Here is a 26,370-nt window from a genome sequence, read left to right as displayed (position 1 = left end):
ATGAATAAAATTTCAGGGTTGGGGACTATAACTCAGCATGCAAGAGGCCCTGCATTTGATCTCTAGTACCACAAACAAGAAAAAGTATGATTTTTCTGCCATATCAACTTCCAAAATTGTTACCACTTCTATTTACGTATGTCCAGGGTTGTAATGGTTGAAAAGGTACTCTAAAAGATTTTAAATGTTAGCCAAAATAATTAGTGTTAAATTTGTACTTTTTGGTTCTATTAATATGCTAAATAAATTATTTCACAGTCCCCCCCCAAAAGGAGAGATTGAACTAATTATAATTCCATCAACCAAGTTTTACTCTTTCAGTAACATCCTGGGATATATCTTAGTTTTCAAATATATTCACATGTAGTATACATGATACTTATAAATTTCCATATTTTACCATGAGAAGGAATGATCTGTCAGTCTTAGCACTACTGATCTGTTACTCAAGTTAAAAGAGTTATCTGAGAGAACAGTGACTTAGGTTTAGGTCTGATTAAACTTATTAATTATACTGTTTATAAATATACACTTAAATTCAAGGGTTCTTATTCATTTTAATCATCAAGTAACTCAACATAACACTAGCAGAAAAAAATTTTCTTCCAGAAGTATATTGCAGGCCAGGAATGTAGCTCAGTGGCACAGTGCCTGACTGGCCCGCACGAGGTCCCGTGTTCAATTCCCAGTACCAAAAACAAAAGGAAACAAAACAAAACCACAAAAGTATACTGCACTGGGGAATGTCCTTTAGAATTAAAAACTGGCAAGTCCTGGATACTAAACAACTCCAAAGAAATTACTCCCTTTATAAAACAGTATTAATAAATAAACCTGAGGTTAAAACTGAAAGTTAAAATTCCTTTTACTTAAAGTAAGTGTATTTTTCCTAAGTATGATTCCCGGTAACCCACTAAAAAAGTGTACTTTGCAGCGTAATGTATTTTTATATGCAAGAAAACAGCCAGCTGGTCACTCACTATTGATTTCAAGTCAACAACATCAATCAAGGGTTGAGGGTGTGGCTCATAGTACAGTGCTTATCCAGCAATGGTTCAATCCCCAGTGCCACCAAAAAAGCAACACAAAACCAAAAAACAAATAGGTGACAGTAAACCAGTAATCCACGTATGCCTCTACCACTGAGCTGCACCTCAGCCCTTTTTTATTTTGGGACACAGTCTTGCTAAATTGCTCAGGCTAGCCTCAAATCTCTCCTTCTCCTGCTTCAGCCTCCTAAGAAACTAGGATTACAGGCCTGGATCACTGTGTCTATCAATCCTAGTTTTATTTTTGTTGTTGTTTTAGGTACTAACGCTTGAACCCAGGGCATCTGCAGTGAGCTATGGTTACAGCCCATTTTTAAATCTGAGACAGGATCTCACTAAATTGTTAAATTGCTCAAACTAAGCTCAAACTTTTGATCCTTATTCCTCAGCCTCCTAGAATGCTGAGATTGTAAACGATCCACCACCATGCCTGGCTACCAATCCTGTTTTATAAGAAATGAAAATACAGGACTGAAATGATATTCTCATTGATTTGTCACCGGTACTATAGTTCTCTGTCAATCTAGATTTATTTGATCAATACAACATACAGATTAAGCAACCTTTATCCTAAAATCTAAAATTCAAAATATTCCAAAGTTTATTGAGTGTCAACATGACATTATGGTGGAAAATTCCACACTCTGAAACTTTTAAAACTTTGTTTTATGTGTGAAATTTAAAATTTTGTATATAATGATCTTCAGGCTCTCAAGGTACACTGTTTAAAATGCTCCCCATTACTCTGAAGGTCTCTCTAGTTTCTAAACACAAGATTGTGATCTATCTTACAAACTCAAGATTAAAACAAACTAAAATACCACAGGTGCAATCAATCAAAAACTTACATAGCTATAAAGGGTAACTTATAAACAGATTAAAAAAATTGAAGCTACATTCTTTCCAAAGTATAGCAACAGGAAGTCACATTAGGAAAACCCCATATATTCGAAACAGAACTGAAGACATGATCATCTTAGAAAGAAAGAAAGAAAAAGAGGAAGAAAGAAAGAAAGAAAAGAAAAAGAGAAAGAAAGAAAGAAAGAAAGAAAGAAAGAAAGAAAGAAAGAAAGAAAGAAAGAAAGAAAGAAAGAAAGAAAGAAAAAGGAAGGCAGGCAGGCTACAAATAAAGCAAATTAAATACAAGTACTATACTCTCCCCTAATCCGAACTATCTACATGCATTCTTTATATACTGTATTTTGCAACTCTTTTATATTATTATAGGTAAAAAAAAAAAATCACTAAAAAATATTCAATTTTCTAGTTAAATCTATGATATCTTAATTTCTTTCTTAATAAATAAGGGCATTTGATAAAAATGGGAATACACAGGCTACTCTTTTGAAAGAATAATTCATACCTGGTGAATAGAATGTAAAAATTATATTTTTTAACTCAGTAATGCATCTGGAGAGCCAATGAATCTTTTTTTTAAAAAAAAGCTGAGGAACAAACCTAGAGTCTCGTGCAAGTCTAAGCAAGAACTCTACCACTGTGCTACACGCTAAGCTCTTTATACGGTGGCACTGGAAGGTTCTGGCTCAATCAGTAAGCTTCACGCTGACAAGTTCTAGCATTCCAACTGACCACCAAACAATGATCACAGGGACAAAACTGGTGTTAAAGTGAGTATCAAATTTGATGAGTTTCAAGGCAGTTGAGTACTAAGGTAAGTAACTGAGGTATATAACTATAATGACTTCATCTAAGATGGCCATCATACTAAACACTAACAATCTAATTTTAGAATTAGGCAGTCGGGGCTGGGGATTTAGCTCAGCGGCACAGCACCTGCCTGGCAAGTGCAAGGTTGTGAGTTCAATTCCCGGTACCGGAAAAAAACAAAAACAAAAAACAAAACAAAACAAAAAAAAGAGAATTAGGCAGTCAAATTGCATTATCACAAGCTATTAATTCTGGATTGTAAAATATGGTATTTTTCTCCCTTTAGATCAAAATTAATAATCTCAACATATCTTTAAAGATTTGTGACTTTTTCTGATTAGTGACATTAATAAGTAAAAAATTTAAAGCAGGGCTGGGGATATAGCTTGGTGGTGCAGTCACCTGCCTGGCAAGCACAAGGTCCTGAGTTCAATCCCCAGTACCAAAAAGAAAAAAAATTAAAGGCCAGGCGTGATGGCACATGCCTGTAATCCCAGCACTCAGCAGGCTGAGACAGGGGGATCGTTGAGAGTTCAGGGCCAGCCTGAGCTTCACAATGAAACCCTCTCTCGAAAAGACAACAACAACAACAAAGAAAGCGATTTAAATTTGTCTTTTTTTCATTAATTTCTATTTTGCTTCGGTTTTAACGCTGGTATTTAATATATCCATAGTTACAAAATTACAACACTGTGAAAATAATAAAAAGTAAAATTAAAAATGTTATATTTGGGAAGTTTGTATTATATGGCTCAGTTTTTCCAATGCTTATTATCCACCTTTAAAAATTTACCTAGTCAGTATTAAAGACAAAAAAAGCACATTCCACAAATATACCTTTTGCTTTGTTTTTTCTAACTTGGATTTCAGTTTTCTTCCTCTTTTCCCAGTCCATCCAGTCACAAATTCTGAACCTTAGGGAGGGAACACAAGAACATTTCATAGAACACACTTTCTTACAATTTAACGTATTTATTCTTCTCTGCTAAACTTACATAAGCTACATACTTACCCAGAGAAGTTTCTGCAGTAAATGAATGTTTGGTTCCTCTATTAGATTCAAATACAAAACCAGGTAAATCTTCTTTCAATATTGTAGCTTGCTGACCATCTGAGTTATGAATGGCAATCTCTCCTTCTTTCAAACACGTTAATGACCAGTTCCCTACAGTAAGTTTAGTGGGTCCTGGTGCTGAGAGTATAGGTTGGCTTGAAGTAGATGGTTTCACTTGGCCTCGGGCTCTCTGTAGCTTTTCTAAGAATTCACTTCTGCTTTCTACAAAGACAAAGTACTTGTTTTAAAATTCTCCTTTCAAATATTCCATATTTAAAAAAATAGAAACTACTTATTAGGATGTCCATTTTATAAAATAAGAAAGAGGAGAGTTTTGTTCTTTGGCATCATCTCACTGGTTTGATTGATTGATTCACTGATTTTTTTTGTCTTTTTGAGACAGGGTCTCGCTATGCAGTTCAGACTGGCTTTGAGCTCACTTTGTAGCCCAGGCTGGTCTCAAACCTGCAACAATCCTCCTGCCTCAGTGCTGGGATTACAGGCATGCACCACCACACCTGGCTTGGTTTAATTTATTTAGGTTAAGACATAAAAAGAATTCAACAGGCCTAATTTTTTTAAGCTGAGATTTCTCAGAAAAGATGTAATTTAAGACAGCAACATACCCATGCAATTTATCTTTAAATGACAAAAGCCAGTCCTACCTAAAAGACTGAACAAATTAAAGAAAGTTATAGTGCTGTTCCTTGTCTCATACAATAAAAAGGCATTTATGAAACACTTTCATAGTACAATAATTTTTCTCTATTAGTAAATAAATCGGGCCAGGATCATTAAGGACACACCGCTCCCACAACAAAATATAAGCATAAAAAATTATAAAAGCTAAGAAAATATTTTTAACTGAAACAAAGTATTACCTGAACTATCAGATCCACCTTCAGGACTACCGCTTGAATACATGGTGGCAAGTTTTCCATCCAATATAAATCTGAACCATCCATTACTGCCATTAGATAATTCCAAGGCTGCTGCATCACTCCAAATATATAAGCAGTCTCTTCCTCTAATGATTGACCAGTCTCTCCAATGATATGGTTTACCTTGCTGCAGTTCTTTAGCATCTTCCTGTGGTTCATCTTCCTAAATATACAGAATTATTCAATAAAATATGGAGAATAATCTTATTTCAAATATTCTTAAGTATTTTTAAAACATGACTATAATTCAAGTTTAAAATTTAAACATTCTAAGCATAATACTGTATTCACTTGCTTGTAGTTTAATATATACTGTGATAAAATAACTGCCTGTAAGTCTTTGGTTTTTTTCTGGTACCAGGAATCAAACTCACGACCTTGCGCTTGCCAGGCAGGCACTGTGCCACTGAGCTAAATCCCTAGGCCCCATTTTGCCTATAAGTCTTAAACACAAGTCCTAAAAATGTCAAGAAGATCATATAAATCATACGATTATAATAAAACCATAAAATCATAACTCATATAACCCTTAAGTGTATCCTGTCCAGGTGCAGTGATAAAGACCAGTGGGTAAGAGCTCGACACACAACTAGCTAATACGCTAAGGCCCTGGTAAGCTCACTGCATTTCTCAGTCTGATTCATGACTTGTAAGAGATGGACACTCAGACTGAATCATCGGCATTCAAACTGTCAGGTACAGTGGAGTCACCAGAGAAGCTTTTACAAGTAAGCTCTGGGCTGGGGATATGAGTAAGGGTAGAGCACATGCCCGAGATACACAAGGCCCTAGGTTTGATGGTCAGCATCACAAAAAAAATAAAGAACAAACTCTTAAAGAAAATGTGGTATGTATACACAATAGAATACTATTCACCCATTTTAAAAGAAGGAATAAAATCCTGTTGGTAGGGGCTGGGGATTTAGCTCAGCGGCAAAGCACCTGCCTGGCAAGCGCAAGGTCGTGAGTTCGGTTCCCGGTACCGGAGAAAAACCATTAAAAAAAAAAAAAAAAAATCCTGTTGGTGGCAACATGGGCAGAAATGGAGGACACTATGTTAAGTGAAATAAGCCAAACACAGAAAGACAAATGCTAGCTATTCTCATTCAGAGGTGACAGCTAAAATGTGATTACCTCCCAGATGAAGAAAGTAGAATAGTGGTCACTAGCAGAGAGAAAAGGGACAGTTGGAATTGAGGGAGGCTGGATAACAGATAACAAAATACAGTTAGAAGGAACAAGTACTAATGTTCTATAATGTGAGAGAGTGACTAAAGTCTACAACAAATTTATTAAAAAACTACAAGAGAGGAGTTTGAAAGCTTCCAACCCAAAGAAATGGCAAGTGTTTAAGGAGGTCAAAATGCTAATAACCCTCATTTGATCACTATATATTGCATACATGAAATTATCACACTATCAATAACATATGTGTACAATGATTACATGTAAAACATAAAAAATAATCTCTAAGGACCTATCCTGATATTTTATCTAAAGCATGTTTTTCAAAATATGGAATAGAATTAGATGGTAAACATTTTGTAGCCTAGCCTATGACTCTGAAAGTTTTTATGGACATTTTTTCTTTATTTTTATTGTTTTGGTCTTTTTTTGAGTCAGGGTCTCAGCATGCAGTTCAGACTGGCCTTGAGCTCACTTTGTAGCCCAGGAACTTGAACTAAAATACCTATTTACCCACAACCCCCAAGCCTTGATTTATGTAGATGGAACTGTGGTTTCTCGCCTGTTAAGATGTTTGCTTCTATAGGAAATACTTGTATGTGGCACTAGGCTTGGTGAATCACGCTTTCTGAGCATCAGACTCTCTCCCTTGTCGTATGTCCTGCCCAAGTTATTCTCTAGCACAGCTCTGGTTTTTGTTTGCTACATAAAGCCTTCATAGTTTTGTCTTCCAGCAGAGTAAGGGATTTTTTTCTTTTTGGGAATCAAGAATGTGGCCTGACAGATGACTTCACAGGGATCTTCATGCAATGATCCTCCTGCTTCAGCCTCTCGAGTGCTGGGATTATAGGTGAGTGCTGGGATTACAGGTCTGCACTACCCCGCCTGGCTCATTATGGACATTTAGAGATTGAGAATATTCACACAAAATGAGGATTATGAATTTCTGTAAACAGTTCTGCTTCAGGCAATGATGGATTAACAAGGATCAACTCTTTCATCCATTGTAATTAACTAAAAACTTGACAAAATATACAAAAAAGTATTTTCAAATATGGGGCAGTACGCAACACAGGTTTATGACCTACAAGAAAATGGAAACAATGTGAGACTCTTAGATCCAGAAACAGTTTTCTGGCCAGGATCATGAAGATTGAGAGAACAGAGTCCAACAGCCTAAAATGAAAAACTGGAGATTAGAGATTTGTTTGGACTATGTGGAAACTGAGTTCAGGATTAGGGAGCTAAGCAATAAAGAACAACAAAAATCAACAAAGTGGTTTCCACTGAGTAGTACACTACTCATGTACAGAATGATACTCTATAGTGTATATGCTGCCAAAGCAAGCACAGAATGATGATACTCTGTAAGACTGAGAAAAGAACAACTGGAAAGTTGTTGGCTGAACAACCTAGAGGTCATACAACATGGCCAGAGAGCCAATGGGGTTGTTTTAAACAGCCAGAATGGAAAGCCTTTACAGATCATCCAGGATCGTCAGGGAAGATCTCAGAGGAAGTGCATATTAAGGATCATTAAATATTTTAAATCTACTCTAGTAAATCTTAAAAACAGGCCTCAAAGGAATTTTTTCTAAGAGTAATGATTGCCCTCAACATTCTTTAAGAAAAATGACAAAATCTAGAATTCAATAACACATATAATGTCCACTACTTAATAAAAAATTACTATAAAAGTATCATGAAAATATGACACATAATTAGAAGTCAGCCAATATAAAGACACCCAGAAACAAGAGCTGATAGAAATAGGAGGCAAGGATGTTAAAACAAATATGACTATTTCCAAAGGGAACTATTAACATAACGCAAAAACAAAAAAAGATGAACATAAAATGAAAATCTCACTGGAACAAATCAGTGGAAAACAACTTGCACACTCAACCAGCATGAAGCAAAACAAAAACTAGGGGGTGGGAGGGGTCTTTCAGTGACCTGTAGAACAATTAGCCTAACATATTAATTTGAGAAATAGGCAAAAACATTTGAAGCACTAACAATTAAGAATTTTCAAAATCTGACCAAAATTATAAGCTCATACATAAACCAAAGAAAGTTAAAGAATATCGAGCATAAGTACAAACATTCAAAAGTATGCATAATGCCTCCAAACACAGCAAGGCACATCAAAGTAAAAATGGTAAAAATCTTAAAAAGAGGCAGACAAAGAAAGGATACATTATATATAAAAAAAACTTCTCATTAGAAATTAGGCCAGTGAGCCAGGTAGTGAAGGCACATCCCCACAATCCCAGCACTTTGGAGGCTGAGGCAAGAAGATTGCTTCCAATTTCAGGCCAGCCTGGGTTCCATAGTGAGTTTAAGGCTAGCCTGAACTACGTAGTGAGATCCTGCCTTCAGGTTTAAAAAAACAAACAAACAAACAAACAAACAAAAAACTATGCCAGTGAACAGTGAAACATTCTTAAAGATCTGGAAAATGAGATAGGTGTGGTGGCGCACGCCTGTAACCCCAGCACCTGGGAGGCTGACGCCAGAGGATCACCATGAGTTCAGGGCCAGCCTGGAAAATAATGAAATTTATGAGTTTAATAGGTACTTCACTATCCATGAACAATGACAACCAAAGAGGCTATGAATGTAGCTCAGTCATAAAGCTCTTGCTAGCATGCACGAGACTCTGCATCTGATCCTCAGCACTGGCCAAAAAAAAAAAAAAAAAGTACCAGATATTTTCAGATAAGCAAAATCTGACAGAATATTTTGGTTAACAAGTTTTTGTTGTTACTTTTTTTGAGAGTCTTGCTATATAGTCCACGATAGACTTGAACTAGCTATGCAGCCAAGGCTGGCCTTGAACTTGTGATCCTCATGCCTAAATCTCTCAGATTCTGACAAAAAGATGTACAGTATCACCTCTGGCTTTTAACAATGTGATTTACAAGAGCAAAATTTTGATGAAATTCAAATTACTGATTTTTAAGTTATAGTATAACCTTTTAAAGATCCCTTTAAGAAAACTTTGCCAACCAGGGCGTGGTGGCGAATACCTGTAATCCCAGCACTCGGGAGGCTGAGGCAGGAGGACCGCTGCAAGTTCAAGACCAGCCTGGGCTACAAAGTGAGCTCAAGACCAGCCTGAACTGCATAGCGAGACCCTGTCTCAAAAAGAAAAAAAAAAAAGAAAACTCTGCCAAGGCTAAAAATCATTAAAAAATCTTTCTTCCTTTAGTAGAGTGTTAATCTTTACATATGTTGTTTATGGTAAGTGTTAGGGGTTCAATGTTGTACATATGCTGTCCACTTTCAAAATATCATCTTTCCTGACTGAGTTGTCCTGGTAATTTTGCTGTGTATCAACTGATCACATATATGTGGTCATGAGTCTATACTATTGCCATTCTTCTTTCTTTATAAAAGACTTGCATAAAAATAAACAAAACACTTGAAATTCAATGATGTTAATCTTTCAACTTCATTCCTTTTCAAGGTAGCTTTGGCTATTATAGACCCTTTGCATTTACATATAAATGTTAAGAATCTATTAACTTCCACAAAAGATTGCTGGAAGTCTTGGTTGGTTTTTGCCGTAACCTACTTTTTTTTGTTTATTTTTTGAGACAAGGTCTTGCTGTATAGTTCAGGATGGCCTTGCACTCTCTCAGCAATCCTCTCTTCTCAGCAAGTGATAGCATTAAGGCATGTGCCACCACTCCTGGCAGTAACCTATTTCTTAAATGAAGGAATTTCAGTTAAGCACGTAATCCCAGCACTCCAGAGGTTAAGGCAGGAGGACTGCTGCAAGTTCGAGGCCAGACTGGGCTACAAAGTGAGTTCAAGGCCCGCCTGAATTGCACAGTGAAAACCTGTCTCAAAAAAGACAAAAAAAGGAAAAATTCCAGGGCGTTGCTCTCAACAGTAAAGCATATACTTAGTATGCCCAAGTTCCTGGGTACGATCCCCAACATTGTACAAAAAAAACCCCAAGGAATGAACACAGACAATAGCTTTTGTTTTTTTCTTGTATCTCCCACTAATATTAAAGATTAACCAGATTTAGAAAACACACATTTTCATCCCCCTTAGAATTTTGCCAACCACAACCCATACCCAGTGCTTTCTCAAAAATATCCTTTGTCATAAATACAAACATTCACTAAATGTTAGGAATACATTTTGCTGGTAATTTGTAAAAATGAATGAGGCATATTGTAATTATACTCTAAGGCAAGAATTATCTAAAAATATTAGAACTAGTAGAAACAGGACTATTTACATAATCTCAATTTATCTCCTTACAAACTTATTAATTACCAAAGGAAAAAGAAATCTAGCGAAGTAACCAAGTGATCCAAATTAACATCATCAATAAAAGGGAAAATATATTATATGAATGGCAAAGTCAGCATATTTTTAAAATACTCCTACTAAAACACATAACCTGAATCTAATTACAAAGAAACACTGACACAAATACAAAGTGAAGTGCTCTGTCCAAATTACTGGTCTGCCTTCTTCGAAGGGTAGGAAAGAAAAAGTAAGGCTGTCAAAACTACTGTAGGTTGACAGCACGATAAATAAATGCAGTATGTGCCTCTGGATTGGATTTTAGACCAGAAAAAAAATCGCTATGAAGGACATTAAGGATGATGGCAAAATTTAAACAGTCTCTGGATTAGGTATGAGTTTTCCATAAATATTTTTTTTTTGAGTACCGGGAATCGAATTCAGGACCTTGCACTTGGAGGCAGGCCCTTTTGCCGCTGAGCTATATCCCCAGCCCCAGTTTTCTATAAATACTAAAAGAAAACTTTTTCACGGTATTAGTGATAGAACCTAGGCAAGCATACTACCACTGAGCTATGTCCTCAGCTCCTAAATATTAAGCCTTCTGATTTGGTTAACTATATTACGACTACACAAGAAAATGTGCTGTGTTTTATTGTGGTTGTGGTAGTAGTAGTGTGGACTAAACACAGGGCCTTCACAGTAAGCTATATCCCCAGTCCATTTTATTATTATTTTTTATTTCTCATACAGGGCCTCACTAAATTGCTAAATTGTAAAGGCTGGGCTCAGGCGTGAAATTCTTCTGCTTCTACCTCCTAGAGTGCTGGGATTACAGGTATACATGACTATGCCTACCACATGCCGCTTTTTTGGTGAAGTATTTAAGTACAAAAGGGGCATATCACTGGACATGGTGGTGCATGCCTGTAATCCCACCACTCAGGAGGCTGAGGCAGAAAGATCACTGCAATTTCAAGGACAGCCTGGGGTACACAGTGAACTCACTCAAGGCTAGCCTGAACTACACAGAGACCCTGTCTCAAAAAAAAAAAAACCCACAACAAATAAAAACCTAAACAAACAAATGAAAAGGGGTACATATTCAGCTTATCTTCAAATAATATTCTTAAAAGGTAGAGATAGGGTTTCTATGAAAGTGATAAAGCCAACGGGGCAAAATGTTACTAATTGCGACTGTAGAGGGTATTCGGACACTTATAACTGTATTTGGAACTTTGTATATTTCAAATCCTATCAATAAAAAATTTTTTTTAAAAAACTGATAAATTAAAAAAGTAATGGTAATAGTATTCTATATCACCATTCTTTTCTTTTTGGTACCAGGAATTGAACTCAGGACCTTGTGCTTGCCAGGCAGGCGCTGTGCTGCTGAGCTATCTCTATCGCCATTATTTTTGCAAGAGCAATCATAAATTGAAAATACATTTCCCCAAAACAAGCCCTGTTTCTGACTCCATTTTAAGTAAGACTACTTACTTTCTCTGGTTTTGATTCCTCTTCATTCTCATCATCAGAGGAAGGACCTGCCAAAGTTGACACTTTGCTAATTACACCAAGTCTGGCTAATTGATCCAAGAAAATATCACCACCTTTATCCACTAAATCCCTTATGATCTGCAAAGCCAACAAGTGGCCATCATCATCATCCTGGAGGGAGAAAAAGAAAAGGAGTACATGACAGCAAAGAAATTTAAGAGAATACAATAAAAACAAGTTTGGTTTCCTAAAACAGACAAATCCAGTATTAATGTACACAGACAAAATGGTTTATTGGAATTAAAATAAAATTTCTATTTCATTAACAAATATCTAAAGGGAACTAAAGGTAAAAGAGTTTCAAGGAAGATGAAAAACTGACTGACCTCTTGATCAAGGACAGTTGCAGTGATTTCCACTAATACTGTAGGCAGATTGTGACCAACATCAGAATCGCAAACTTCTTTTAACAGTGCTTCAGAACAAAAATGAATCATTTTTCTGATTAGCGCAAGACTTGCTTTCCTTGAAAAGAAAAGAATTTTGTAAAGCAACGTTATAAAGCTAAATTAAACCAAAATGCAACTATAATTTATTTGGTTTTTTTGGTCTTTCTGAAACAGGGTCTTGCTATGTAGTTCAGGCTGGCCTGAGCTCACTTTGATCTCGCAACAATCCTCCTGCCTCAGCCTCCCGAGTGCTGGGATTGCAGGCATGTACCACCACACCCAGCAATGTAACTGTACTTAGAACCAAAACATTCAATATTAAGTTTTATTTACTCTGCTAAAAAGTACAATAAAAGAACAGTAAGACAATATAGAAAACTTAGGACAATACTAGCACAATAGTTCGTCCATTTTTGAGGTAACTTTATTTTCTATTATTACTATACTGAGCTCATTAAACTGATGTGATTTCTGGTTACTCCTTTTTATTTTTTGAAAAAATAAAACAATTCATAACCAAATGAGAGTAATATTTATTATACTGTATATTGTCATCTTAAAAGCAGTTACTCAATACAAGACATAAGCCAAAGATTCTTAACATAAAAATCAAATAACACAAACTTTCTTTTCAGCAAACCAAAATAAGCTTTTAGTATAAACAAAACCAGTTAGAATATATTGAAGTATTTTATTAAAATAATAGAATATGTAACTACAAGTATTTCAATTTTTCCCTACTTCCTATTTTCTCTTTGATTTTGCTCTGGGTGTGTGTGTGTGTGTATGCGTGTAACTGCTCATGTAAGAGAAACTATACCGCATTTGAGTTTATACACAGTAGAATACTGTGCTGTCACAAAGAAACATAAACTTGAGGCCTCAAGTTTTTATGTTTCTTTACAGCAGCACAGTATTCTACTGTGTATAAATGCCACATCTTCCACATTCATTCATCTGTTGATGGATATGTATGCTGTTTCCAAGATCTAGCCATTATACGTTGTGCTGCTAAAAACATAAGATATGCATGTATCCCTGTAATATGATGATTTTAACTGTTTTGGGGTAATTCCTTAGAGGGGAACGGCTGGTCAAATGGAATTTCTACTTTTAATTTTTTGAGGCGTCTTCATACACATTTCCACAACGACGGTGCTAGTTTACATTCTCACCATCAATGCAGTAGAGTTCCTTCTCCCCTACATACTCAACAGCATTTATTAGATGTTTTTTAATGATAACCATTCTTTCTGAGGTGATATGGTATCTCTGGTAGTTTTTTTAAAACTGGTATTCCTCTAACGACCAGTGATGATCAGCAGTTTTCATGCATTTATTGCCCATTTGTACTTCTGCAAGTCTGTTCATTTCATTTGCCCACTTTTTTTACTGGGTCTTTTATTATGAAGGGTCTAATTTCTTTTTAGTTCTTTATATATTTTACATATGAGTACTCTGCCCAAGGAATAGGTGGCCAAAATTTTTTCCCATTCTGTAGGTTGTTTCTTCATGCCATTAGTTGTTTCTTTTGTGGTGCAGAAGCTTTCTGATCTGATTTCATGTGTTGATTCTCAGTATTATTTCTTGTGCCACTGGGGTACTGTTCAGAAAATCTTTGCTGGGTGTGGTGGCACACACCTATGATCCCAGAACTCAGCAGGCTGAGGCAGAAGGATCACCATGAGTTTAAGGCCTGCCTAGGCTACATAAGTGAGTTCAAGGCCAAGCTACAATACACAGTGAGACCCTGTCTCAAAAAATCCCAGAAAGTCCTCGCCTGTGCCTATGTCATCAAGTACTCTACCTATTTTATCTTCCAGAAAAATATATAGTGCTTTATAAATTTGCCTTCACCCTTGCATAGAGACCATGCTAATTTTCTCTGTATTGTTCCAATTTTAGTATATGTGCTACTGAAGCAAGCACGTTAATACATCATTTCTATAATTTCTTAAAAAGTGTTACTGTATTTTACATTTAGCCAGTATTACTATTACCATAACTTTAAAAAATCAAGTAAAAAAGCAATCTAGTCACTATACTACAAAAATAAGTGGTAGCCAGGCACAGTGGTACATGTCTGTAAATCCCAGCACTCCAGATGCTGAGGCTACAAGTGCAAGACCAGCCTGGGCCACGAAGAGTTCAAGGCCAGCCTAAACTACATGGCCAGACTTTGTCTTAAAAACCAAAACAAAATAAAAACAAATGCTATAAATTGTAACTAAAATAAAATTCCCTATAGTACAAAATACAAAACAATTTAAATTATTTTTATCCTTTGTTAATTTAAAACTTCATATTCACTACAGCTATTTCCCATATAAATGAAAACAAGAAACTAGTAATTCCATACCCCAGAACAGTCCCACTGCTAACAGCTACAAGTCTTTTTCCTTCAGTCACTGCTCTGTTTTGAACAAAGGAGACGCCTCATAAAGCCCCACACAAACTAACTTCACCTTTATAACAAGTAACTATCCTTTAAAAGTACACAAACACTGCAAATATACTAGACCAGTAATGGTGACTCTTTTGGAGCTTTCAATGATACAAACAGCATGCTGTAGCACTGGTGCCCATAGGTTCACCACCACTGCGCTGGAAGAGACCGTTCTATTATATGAGTAAATCATAAATTCTTGTAATAACTATTTTCTGAACATCTGACAGTATTCTAGGCACCAAGCTGCAGATATCATTACCTTTGAGGTTAATGAATGGAAAGATAGGCAAAATTCCCTAGTAACATCTTAGAGAGGCTCCTAACAAAGTGCCTAGAATCGAACTTAGTACCTTGCACTTGCCAGGCAGGCGCCTCTGCCACTGAGCTATATCCCTGGCCCATAAATTATATTTATAGTTTTCTAGTGTACTTTATTTCAATTTTTTTTTTTTTTTTTTTGAGACAGGTTTTCACTATATAGTTCATGCTAGCCTGGAACTCAACAGGTAGTCCGGGGTGTCCTTGAACTCTGGGAATTCCCCTGGCTCAGCCTTCCAAATGCAAGTGCTGGGATTACAGGTGTGGGCCACCTTCTTTATTTCTTTTTCTTTTTATCTTTTTGAGACAGGGTTTCACTATGCAGTTCAGGCTGGCCTTGAGCTCACACTGTAGCCCAGACTAGTCTCGAACTTGCACCGATTCTCTTGCCTCAGTCTCCTGAGTATTGGGATTATAGGCGTGAGCCACCACGCCCGGCTTGAACTTCTTTTATTTCAACTAACAACACTGCAAGGTGTCTATGTCATCTGTGCTCTCTCTCTCTTCCTTTCTCTCTTTCTCACCATACATACTCAGTCATGAGCTAAGAAGCATTTTATACACTTTAAAAACATTGTAGTCATTTAATTCACATGACAAACTCTATGAGGTATGTTTTACTGTCTCAGTTTTATAGGTGAAGACACAGGAGACTATAAGTCAATCTCCTAGTAGAGTCAGAACTTGAACTACCTCTTATCAGCACAACGTACCTAATATTTGTAATGTAAAATATTCCTGTTTAACATTATTATATAAGTTGTAAATATTTAGCTTACAATATTTTCTATAAAGAAAACACTAGTTATTTTGGGGGAAATAGTTTTTTAATATTTCTTCAGTACAAAAGGGGTCTTCAATCTAAGAGCCTAAACATTCTCACATGTACTGAAATGTGTATATATACTACTTCCACACTGGCAAACTGATCTAAAAAAGGTTGTTAACAACTTACTGTTACTAGATGTGAATATTTACTTTTCTTTGCCTAGTAGTGGGGAATGACAAGCAAAAAAAAAAAAAGGAGTGGGGAATGAACCCAGGGCTTTTGCACTGAGCTACATCTCCAGCCCATTTTTTATTTTTAGACAAGGTCTCACTAAGTTTTCCAGGCCAGGCTCGAACTTGCGATCCTCTTGCCTCAGCATCCCAGAATGCTAGGATTACAGTAATGTACCACTGCACTCTTCATGTATTTCAAATTCTCTGGAGTTGCTTTAGATTTACAGTATGATATAAAGAACTAAATTAATTTTTAAAAATCAAACTACAAAACAGATATTGTAGCACCATTTAATAAAAAACCTTCCCTTAAATGATCTGACAGAACTTCATTCAACAAACTCAAGTCCTATACATAACTAGCTCTTCTGGGGGGACTATTTTTCAACTGATGTATACACTTATCTGTTAGGTACAGTAACAATCTCACAAATTCTAAAACAAATTCTGGCTGGGCATGGTACTATAACAGAGGCACTTGGGAGCCTGAGGCAGGAGGATCACCAGTTAAGGCCAGCCTGGGCTACACAGTAAGTTCAAGTCCAGCCTGAACTATATAGAGTGAGACCATGTCTCAGAAAACAAAAGAAAACAAATAGTTAATTTCTTTAGTACATGACCTATAAATTGATTTTGGAAGAATTTATCTTTAGATTTAGTATTTCCATCCAAGAAAAATGCCCCTCTCTATCCAACCAAGTCTACTTTTCTCAAACTGATTCAAAATATAAACAAATAGGTCCTCAAGGATCTCCTATTTACTGAAAAACAGACTGAATCTTTGTCCAATTAGTAACACTAGTCCTTAAATGTTTATTTACTAGACCTCTTTAAAATTCAATGTAGCCTTTCTTTTAAAAATCAGTGAAGCAGCCCTCAATCTAACATCTCAGAGAAAGAAAAACCAGCCAGGTGTGGTGGTGCATTCCTGTAATCCCAGCACTTGGGAAGCTGACCCAAGAGAACCACCTCCTACTAGCAGCCAGCCTGGGCTACACAGTGAGTTTAGGGCCAGCCTAAACTACACAGCAAGACCGTGTCTCAAAAAGCCAAAAAAGAAAAAGAAAAACCAGGTTTTTATACACTATTCTCCCACTGATACTGCAATCCTTTGTTGTGAAGCCTTCACTGATCTGCTGTTTACCTTTTATTTCCTAAACAGTGCACAGAAAATAAGGATAAATAGCTAATGTCAGCTACAGACACTCCGTTATATGACTCAGAACTGATTATCATCTTCTGTCAATATTGTAATCTAAGGTTTGGCACGGTAGTGCATGCCTGTAATCCCAGCACTAGGGAGGCTGAGGCAGGAGGATTGTTGCGAGTTCTAGACCAGCCTGGGCTATGTAAACTGAGCTCAAGGCCATCCTGAATTGCACAGCAAGACCCTGTCTCTAATAGCTAAAAAAAAAAACATGTTTTTTTAATCTGAAACTGTAAAACTTGACAGGCTGTAACCTATTCTCCTTTGTTTAACAATGACAAGTACTTCCAAATAATCAACTACCACTCTTCATGGACTTTTAACACATTAGGAACTATGCTAAATACATATTTTTTCACAAAGCATTTCTATTCCAAATACATCTCAAGATTTTAATGGCAGGATCGCAAGTCCTCTAAAATTTTCTTGTTAAAAAATAAACTAGTTCATTGTTTTCTATACAAGTCTTTTGTTAAAAAAAAAAGAAAGAAAAGAAAAAATGGTTCCACTAATACCTGCAGCTATTTGGAAAAGAACTAAAAACTATGGGCCAGGCTTAAGGGCTCACACCTGTAATTCCAGCACTTGGGAGACTGAGGTAGGAGGATCGTTGTGAGTTCGAGGCCAGCCTGGGCTACAAAGTGAGCTCAAGGCCAGCTTGAACTGCATAGCGAGACCCTGTCTCAAAAAGACAAAAAACAAAACAACAACAACAATAAAAGAACTAAAAACTATGTTCTTAATTTTTTTTGTTTGTTTGTTTTTGTTTTTGTTTTTTTTCCAGTACTAGGAATCAAACTCACGACCTTGTGCTTGCCAGGCAGGCGCTGTGCCGCTGAGCTAAATCCCCAGCCCCCAAAACTATGTTCTTAAATGCTCAGAGTCTATTATTTTGTGGTCATTTCTCTTCTACTTAAAGCAGATTGCCTGAATTTCACTGTCAACACATAAAACTGGTAACTGAGCACCTTACAAAATTATAAACCTCCTTAACGTAAAATGACTAAAGTCAAATTCCCAATCACTCAACTAAAAATCTGGTACTTACCCTTCGATCTTTTTCTTCAACCTTGACATTCAATTAGTCACCAATCCCTATGTAATCTATCCCCTAAATCTTGAATTTGCTCCCACTACTACAGCCCGAAGTTTCTATTGCAATGAACATTTAAGAAGTCTATTTTGATAATTCCAGCACTCAGGAGGCTGAGGCAGGAGGATCAGCACAAGTTCAAGGTCAGCCTGGGCTACAGACTGAGTTCAAGGCCAGCCTGAACTGCATAGTGGAAACCCCATCTAAGAAAAAAAAAGTTCTGGGTACAGAAAGTCTGAAGAAGATGAAAAACAAGTGCAAAAACTCTAAGATAGAGATATACTTACAGTGTTCCAAAAACAGAAAGCATGTTAACATAATTTAAATGTAATGGGTTGGGGGTTAAACACTGATAAAGTTAAAGAGCTGGCTGAGGATACCATAAGACTGTGCAAGCCTGAGGATGAGGAGATAAGTTTTATTTATGGCCGATCAAAACCCAGTGCTGAAACAGGATAGTGATGTGATATAATTAAAAATTTAAAATACAATTCAGCCTAATGTGTATGAATAGATTACAGAAGGGCGAGACAGAAAGAAAAAGATTAACTAAAAGCCTAGTATAGCAATTACAGAATAGCTTGGACCACATTACTGACAAAAGACAGACAGAAATAAAATAGACTATTAGTATATGATTAAAGGAAAATCACCAGGACTTGCTAATGGATTAACTTACAACACCGTATTATTGGTGCATATTGTTTCCCACCCATACTTCCAAATATGTCTGCCTAGAAAATTAATAAGTAGCCATTAAACCTAACTCCTCACAAGCTAGTGAGGAAATAAGTAACAATAGAGTGGAGACAGATAAGACGTTTCACCAGAGTTGTCTGGGCATACAGATGTCTTGCCTATCACCTACCACTGTGTGTTACTTACTTCTCCACAAGTTTGCGAAAGTACAATAAGCAAGAGCCAAGCCGAGTGAGCAACTCTCCGATGGCCACCTCACACTGAGCCTGTCAAAAGGCCTCACAGGGCTCAGTGCGAATTTTCTATAAGTAAAATTTCTCTAATATGTTAATATTCAAAGAGCCAAAAAAATACAAACTAAGAATCTGATCTTCTTGATTTCTCAAACACTTGCTCTTAAAACAGATCGCTAGAAGATATGACTTTCTAACTTCCAATCTAATTTTTATTCTTACTATACCTTTTTAACATTAAAACTCAAATCATTCTAGAAAACAAGATAAATAAAACCATCTAATTGGTGTAATTTTAGTAACAAATACAAATAGTATGAATAACTACCTTATTGAGGGCAGCATAGTCTGCTGAAATGTTTGTGCAAACACTGGCAATAACCTTTTCAAGTATATTGGTGCCATTTCTGGGTCTCCTTTGGGCTCATTACATTCTTCTTCATCTTTGTTTGTATCTTTCTTTTTCTTATCATCTCCTTTATTAACTGGACACATCCAGTCACCTGCAGATAAAGTATTGTTTAAAAAAACACTTTTTTGGAAACGTTCTCTAAGGAAAATAAACGTTAACATAATAATACCCACTTTAAAATACAAATTATTTAGGCGCTAACAATATAGCTTAGTGGTAAGGCACTTGCCTAGCATACAAGCAGCCCCAGCACTGAGAAAAAAGGAAAAAAACGAACGAACGAACAAACAAACAAAACGCATGATCATCTCTAACAATAAACTAAAATTAGGGCATTATATCTATAGATAGTATTTTAAAGAAGATTAAAGGAGATAACTTTGAATGCTCCATATAATTTTTTTTTTTTGGTTTTTCGGTTTTTCTCTGGTACCGGGAACCGAACTCACGATGTTGCGCTTGCCAGGCAGGCGCTTTTGCCGCTGAGCTAAATCCCCAGCCCCTCCATATAATTTTTAAAAAGTATTTTACAGAGGCTCTGCTGGGTGTAGTGGTACTCATCTATAACCTCTGCACGTGGGAGGCTGGGGTAGGAGGATCACTGCAACTGTAAGGCCAGTCTGGGTTACCTGGTGAGCTCAAGGCCAGCCTAAACCATACAAGAGACCTTAACTTGAAAAACAACGAAACAAAAATTGGCCATATAACTTCATTTACATAACAACCAACTGTTCTTTTTCTGGCTATCTCTAAATCCCTTTAACTTTAGATTTTGGTCATTCTGGAATCATGCAGCCATTGTTTTAAGAAAATAGAATGTAACAACATAAACTGTTAAAGATTTCTGCGAAGTAAGGACACATATACATGTATGATCATTTGACTTTAAAGGACTACTTCATTCTGTGGATGTGTCTGTAGATAGCTACTTCTATGGAGCTGAAACAGAAAAGTGATGCCAGGTGGCCCAGAAGGGAAGAATTCACTACTCACCTGGAGACTGAAGAATAGCTACTACTTCACTATGGCCCCTTTCTCGAGCTTTATCTAACGGAGTCTTCCCATCTTCATCTCTCAGATCCGGATTTGCACCATGCCGTAACAGAGTCTTGAGAAGAAAAGCATTTAATTTGAATACAGTATCTTACCTCTTTGATATTCAATTCTGCAATCTACAGATTTTCCAGAATTAATCACATAAGTACTAATCCAAATCTCTGCTTTTACACTAATCACTTTTTTTTTTTTTTTCCGGTACCAGGAATCAAACTCACAACCTTGCACTTGCCAGGCAGGCACTGTGCTGCTGAGCTAAATCCCCAGCCCCTACACTAATCACCTTAAAGCCAGCTATCTATATCTTGAAAGATTATAGGTTAATTACACTTGGTTATTATCCCTCAAATTAAATTATGTTTCAATCTAAACTTGTCACACCTTCTCCATCAAATCTGTCCTTCCAATTCCTTTCTCTCTTTGTTTTTTTTTTGTTTTGTTTTTTGCCTTTTTGAGACAAGGTTTCACTATGCAGTTCAGGCTGGCCAGTTCAGGATCACTTTGTAGCCCAGGTTGGCCTCCAACTCAAGGCGATCCTCCTGCCTCAGCCTCCCAATTGCTGGAATTCAGGTGTACCCCACCATGCCTGGCTTCCCAATTTCTTTACAGAGGTACTATTCAGTTTTTGAACTGTCAATCACTTTCATCAATTCTTTTTCTTTTTTTTTTTTTTTTTTTTGGTGGGGTTTCAGGTACCAGTAATCCAACTCATGACCTTGTGCTTGCCAGGCAGGCACTGTGCCACTGAGCTAAATCCTCTAAGAAATTTTTTTTTTTTAATTTTTTAAAGGTTAATTTTGTTTTTTTGGTACCGGGAATCGAACTTAGGACCTTGCGTTTAGCCAGGCAGGTGCTTGTGCCACAGAGCTATATCCCCAGCCTCACTTTCATCAATTCTTATACAGTGTCAACTAATAAGTTACTTCTTTGACCCAAAAAGTTAACAAGAACTGTCCATCCTCTATTACTAATATCACCCTAAATCTTTTATAACCCCTTGCTGAGACATTTTAATTTAATCAAAATGGCTCAATAAAAACTTTTTAATTAAATGGTCAGCTTTAAAAGTATCTGAAGTAGGTCTGGGGATAGAGCTCAGTGGCACACAAGCACAAGGTCCTGAGTTTGATTTCCGGTACCAAAAATAAATAAATAAATAAAAATATCTGAACTAGAACTGGAGATGTAATTCAGAGCTGCAGTACCTACCTAGCATGCCAAGCCCCTGTGTTTGATCTCTACCACTAAATATTACCCTAAAATACAAACTCTTAAATATGCTTTGCTTTTATTCATTATTACTTAATCATCCCTGGAAGTATCACTCTAAGAACTAATCAGCTCAAACTGATTCAAACAGAATGCAAACTTGAACTGACCACCTTCTAAAGCCAGAAAGCTACTATATTTTTACCAAAAATTTTAATGTACAGACTTTCCTCATTTAATGACCTGAGTTCTGTAACTAAGTCATTAATTTAATCAGCAGATAAATGTTTGTTTGTTTGTTTTGTTTTGTTTTTTTCCGGTACCAGGAATCGAACTCACGACCTTGCGCTTGCCAGGCAGGCGCTGTGCCGCTGAGCTATATCCCCAGCCCCAATCAGTGGATAAATGAATTGTAATACAGTATGTACACTACAATATTCAGAATAAAGAAATGGTCCAAAAAAAAAAAAAAAAAATAGTCCAAGGAAAACTCTGATGTGATGACTTTACTTTTATTTGCAGTAACTCTTACATGCAGTATTGCAATGTATAACCGAACATAAAACTACAATACAGTACAATCAGCAGAAATTATAACACTGTATAAACAAAGTATACTGTACCAAAAAAACCCCTGATGCTCTGTAAACAAATGTACAAAACTGTACAAAAAAAAGAGACAGGTCATAAGTAGACACATTTGTTACACAGGTAGGTGTTAAACAAGAAGTATCTGTAGAATAGAAGTAACTGTAAGTCAGGCCCAAGCCAGTAATCCCAGCAATTGGGAGGCTGAGGCAGGAGGATCACTGCAAGTTTGAGGTCAGCATGAGATACAAAGTGAGTTCAAGACCAGCCTGAACTGTATAGTGAGACTCTGCCTCAAAAAGATAAAAAAACAAGTAACTATAACAGCTATCATTTGACCATCTAAAATGTTCTAAGAGCACTTACTACAATAAGTGCTTTACAAGTAGTTTTTTTTCTAATTCTCATAATGATCTCACTGGGAATACATATGTACCCATTTTACACACAAAACTTCAAGTCAAACTTTAAAAACTTGCCCAACATCACACAGCCTTAATTGCGTAGGAGCTGAAACTCAATCCAAGTATGTATGATTTCAGAGTGGACTGCCTTGCACTATGCCAAATTATTTCACAAGACAGATATATTCTAGAGGCCGGGACCATACATTTTTGGTTTTTTTGGTTTTTTTTTTCATATACTTGATTTGACCTTTTTTATTTTACCTCTCTGAATCTTAATTTTTCTACCTATAAAAATAAATCTCCAAAGGAGGAGTCAAAGACACAGTTCTTGTGCAAACAAGAGTATTTGCTTAACTGACGAACAGAAATATATACAAATTTCTTCATGGTCAAGGGTAAGAAATTAGAAATCACCATATGTTCACGAAAAATTAGCTGCTGATTAACTTGTAGTATAACCCACATGGACTAAGTATGCAGATATAAAGAAAGTTCTCTAGTAGTAATAAGGAGCAGTCTCCAAAATATATGAAGTTAAAGGAATAAAGTGCAGACTGGTGTATATATTTCAATTTGCATATGAAAAGAAGGTAATAAGCATATGTATTTGTTTATACCTGAATCTGTATTAAGAAACACATAAAGCTGAGGCAAGAGAATCGCTGCAAATTTGAAGTCAGCCTGAACTGTAAGGCGAGACCCAGTCTCAAAAAAAAAACTTAAAAGATAAGCAAAAACAAAAAACAAAAAATAAAAAACCCAAAAACCCACCTAAAAACATGTACAGTGGAAAAAAATAAAAAACACACAGCAGAAAACAGGGTGGAGTACATGGAGACAGCACAGAAGCAACGCTCTTTTTTTTGTTTGAGATAGGGTCTCACCACGTATTAAGGCTGTCCTTGAACTCACTATGTAGCTGAGGCTGGCCTCAAACTCGAGGTAATCCTCCTGTCTCAGCCTCCCAAGGGCTGGATTATAGACATGTGCCACAATACCTGGCTAACACAAGTTATCAAAGTAAGTTTGTACATCAATCTAATTTTTGAACCATGTATTTGTAGAAATTAATACTTTAAAAAAAAACTGGACTTTACCTTTGCTACTTGAGGTCTTCCAAAACATGCAGCATAATGTAATGATGATGACCTTTGACCCCTGTTAACATCAGCGCCTCTCTCACAAAGAAATTCCACCTGTGAAATGATTTAAGAATCACACAGTTTCTTGATTAATACTCCTACCCTTGATTTATTTTTTAAAACATTTTTTGTGGTACTGAGGATTGAACACAGAGCCTTGGTACTGAGCTACATCACCAGCCCTTTTTTTATTATTTGGAGACAAGGTCTCAGTAATTCACTAAATTACCCAAGCTGTGCTTGAACAGCAATTCTCCTACGTCAGTCTCCCAGAGTACTGGGACTATAGGTGATATCCTTGGTTTAACATGCTAGCTTTTATCCATTAGCTTACCATTTCCTGAGTTCCGAAAGCAGAGGCCCAGTTCAATAGAGTCTGACCCACATCGTCCATAAAATTTACTTCAAAGGCTGCAAGTGTGAAAGGAAAAAAAAACTTATCTTGAAAGCCAATAAAATAATACTGAACTTTTCTATGGTTTGAATGGTTTAAAGATTGTTATTAATAATCCACTAAGTACAGAGTTTAAGTACTGAAATCAGCTCTAAAGCAGTCAAATTAATCAGCAAACCTAAGATCAGCTGAGAAACAATATTCTAAAATTTTTAAACCACTGAAGATGTATAGGCGTTAAATCTTAGAAATACAAGATACATGAAAGGAAGGAAAAAAATTGAAGTACAACACAGATCAATGGGATACTAGCTGCATTAAAATGTAGTCTGATGATCCAGCAGAACCTTTTACAAGTTTACATTTGCCCTCACCTCATGTAGTAATCAAAAAAAATTTACTATGCATTATTGTAATTTACTCACGTCATTTTCCATTAGTCGATAACACAGCCCTAAATTCAACCTATAATTCACCTTAGAATTGGCAAAATCTCCCACAGTTAATAAAAAAGGCAAATTTCAAACTCTGCTGAAGTTTCACTCACTCAACAAAGCATTTATTCAGGTTTTACACATCACTGACAATTATGCAACAATACACAGGGAGAGGAGACAGTATTTGAAGGGACTGGTCACAGTATACCACAATTCCTAAGAATACTGTCAAAAAATAAGAAACCAGAAATTATCTACAATTGCTTATCACAGTTTCTATATTTTAAAATATTTTTCTGACCTCCTGTGTCAATTGCGTCTATAAGTGCATCAGTGTCTTTACTTCGAATACAGTCTATCAGCTGCCGATGTGAGCGCTCCCCAGAACTATCCAATCTTCGGAGTCCTGGAATTCTGCCTGTAGACCCAGCACTAGACTTAGGCAAAGCTTTCCGTCCTTCAAATAATAGCACCAAGAGAAGGTCAACCAAACGCATGGTATCAAGCACACATCGTTCATCACCCTGTAATGCACTTTCGATTGAATCTGGAAGCTCTGATCTCAAGAGATCCTAGAAAGAGAATGAGCGACGAGAGTTTAACACTCTGTGTAATACAAAAGCATTTTTTCTAAAAGATTAGAAAACAGATTTAAAAAACATTCTTACATGTGTTACTACTGGAGAGCCTCTGCAAAGCGTTGAGAGTAGACTCACAATCGTTGACACCTGATTACTCAATTTGGAATCTGCAGCTGTAGAAGGTGCTCCTGTGGTGCTGCGAGTTGGCTTGCATGCTGATGATGGTCCTGATACAGTACCACCAGCAGCAGCCATTCGAGATAACAGCTCCTCAGTTAATCCATGCTTGGCCAATGGAGCTGGATCAACACCTCGACGGGTAAATCGGTCAGCTAGGGATGCAAAACATCGCAGCGCTCCATCTGAAACCTAACACACATGGATAAAATTTACTCAAAAGCACTAGTACTGATCATTTCAATACTGACACTATAAGAAAGGCCACTGAACCAAAGTGATCAACTGTATAATTTATCTGTATTTGAATCATGGCTCTATAATCTGCTAACTGTATGACCTGAGTAAGTTACTTTAGTGTTACAGGACTCAGTTCCTTCATGTATAAAATAGGTATAATAATCATGGTATCTTTTTCTCATTGTGTCAGCTTACTTGGAAAATCACATATACAGAACATGGATAGAAAATAAAACCTCAAAAATAGTAACTACAGCCAGGCACGGTGAGGCACATCTATAATCTCAGCAGTTGGGAGGCTGAGGCAGGTGGTTCACTCCGAGTTTGAGGCCAGCCTGGGCTATACAGTGAACTCAAGCCCAGCTTGCACTACACAGTAAGACCCTATCTCAAAGAAAAGAAAAACAATTAACCACCACTAAGTACAACTCTGACAAAGTATCTATGACTTATCTGCTGAAATAGTATCTAAATGTAAAAGGGCATGAAAAGTCAAATTTCATTTTCTAAAGCATGCTAATTCAACAAAAGATTACAAATAAGATCATAAATGCTCTTAGTTACTTTAGTAAGATCTTATTTTCAGTCAACCAAATTGCACTGGGTCAAAA

The 26,370-nt window shown here is 36.5% G+C and overlaps 1 protein-coding gene across 1 annotated transcript in view; it reads right to left on the bottom strand.

Annotated features, from left to right (window-relative positions):
• Hectd1 (HECT domain containing E3 ubiquitin protein ligase 1) overlaps window positions 1-26,370 on the bottom strand; it is a 97,052-nt gene that overhangs the window by 42,207 nt on the left and 28,475 nt on the right. Inside the window, exons 4-14 of the mRNA XM_005376961.2 lie at window positions 25,430-25,711; window positions 25,063-25,333; window positions 24,265-24,341; window positions 23,886-23,984; window positions 20,522-20,636; window positions 19,445-19,619; window positions 12,053-12,191; window positions 11,667-11,837; window positions 4,653-4,875; window positions 3,730-3,993; window positions 3,555-3,631 (exon numbers count right to left, since the gene is read on the bottom strand). Coding sequence (XP_005377018.1) covers window positions 3,555-3,631; window positions 3,730-3,993; window positions 4,653-4,875; window positions 11,667-11,837; window positions 12,053-12,191; window positions 19,445-19,619; window positions 20,522-20,636; window positions 23,886-23,984; window positions 24,265-24,341; window positions 25,063-25,333; window positions 25,430-25,711 — 1,893 coding nt within the window. The remainder of the gene's footprint in view (window positions 1-3,554; window positions 3,632-3,729; window positions 3,994-4,652; window positions 4,876-11,666; window positions 11,838-12,052; window positions 12,192-19,444; window positions 19,620-20,521; window positions 20,637-23,885; window positions 23,985-24,264; window positions 24,342-25,062; window positions 25,334-25,429; window positions 25,712-26,370) is intronic.

The sequence above is a fragment of the Chinchilla lanigera genome, unplaced genomic scaffold, assembly GCF_000276665.1.
Source record: "Chinchilla lanigera isolate Chin_1 unplaced genomic scaffold, ChiLan1.0 scaffold00008, whole genome shotgun sequence".
Classification (NCBI taxonomy): Eukaryota; Metazoa; Chordata; class Mammalia; order Rodentia; family Chinchillidae; genus Chinchilla; species Chinchilla lanigera.
The sequence above is the reverse complement of the archived record's forward strand: the minus strand, read 5'-3'. Positions and strand labels throughout refer to the sequence as shown.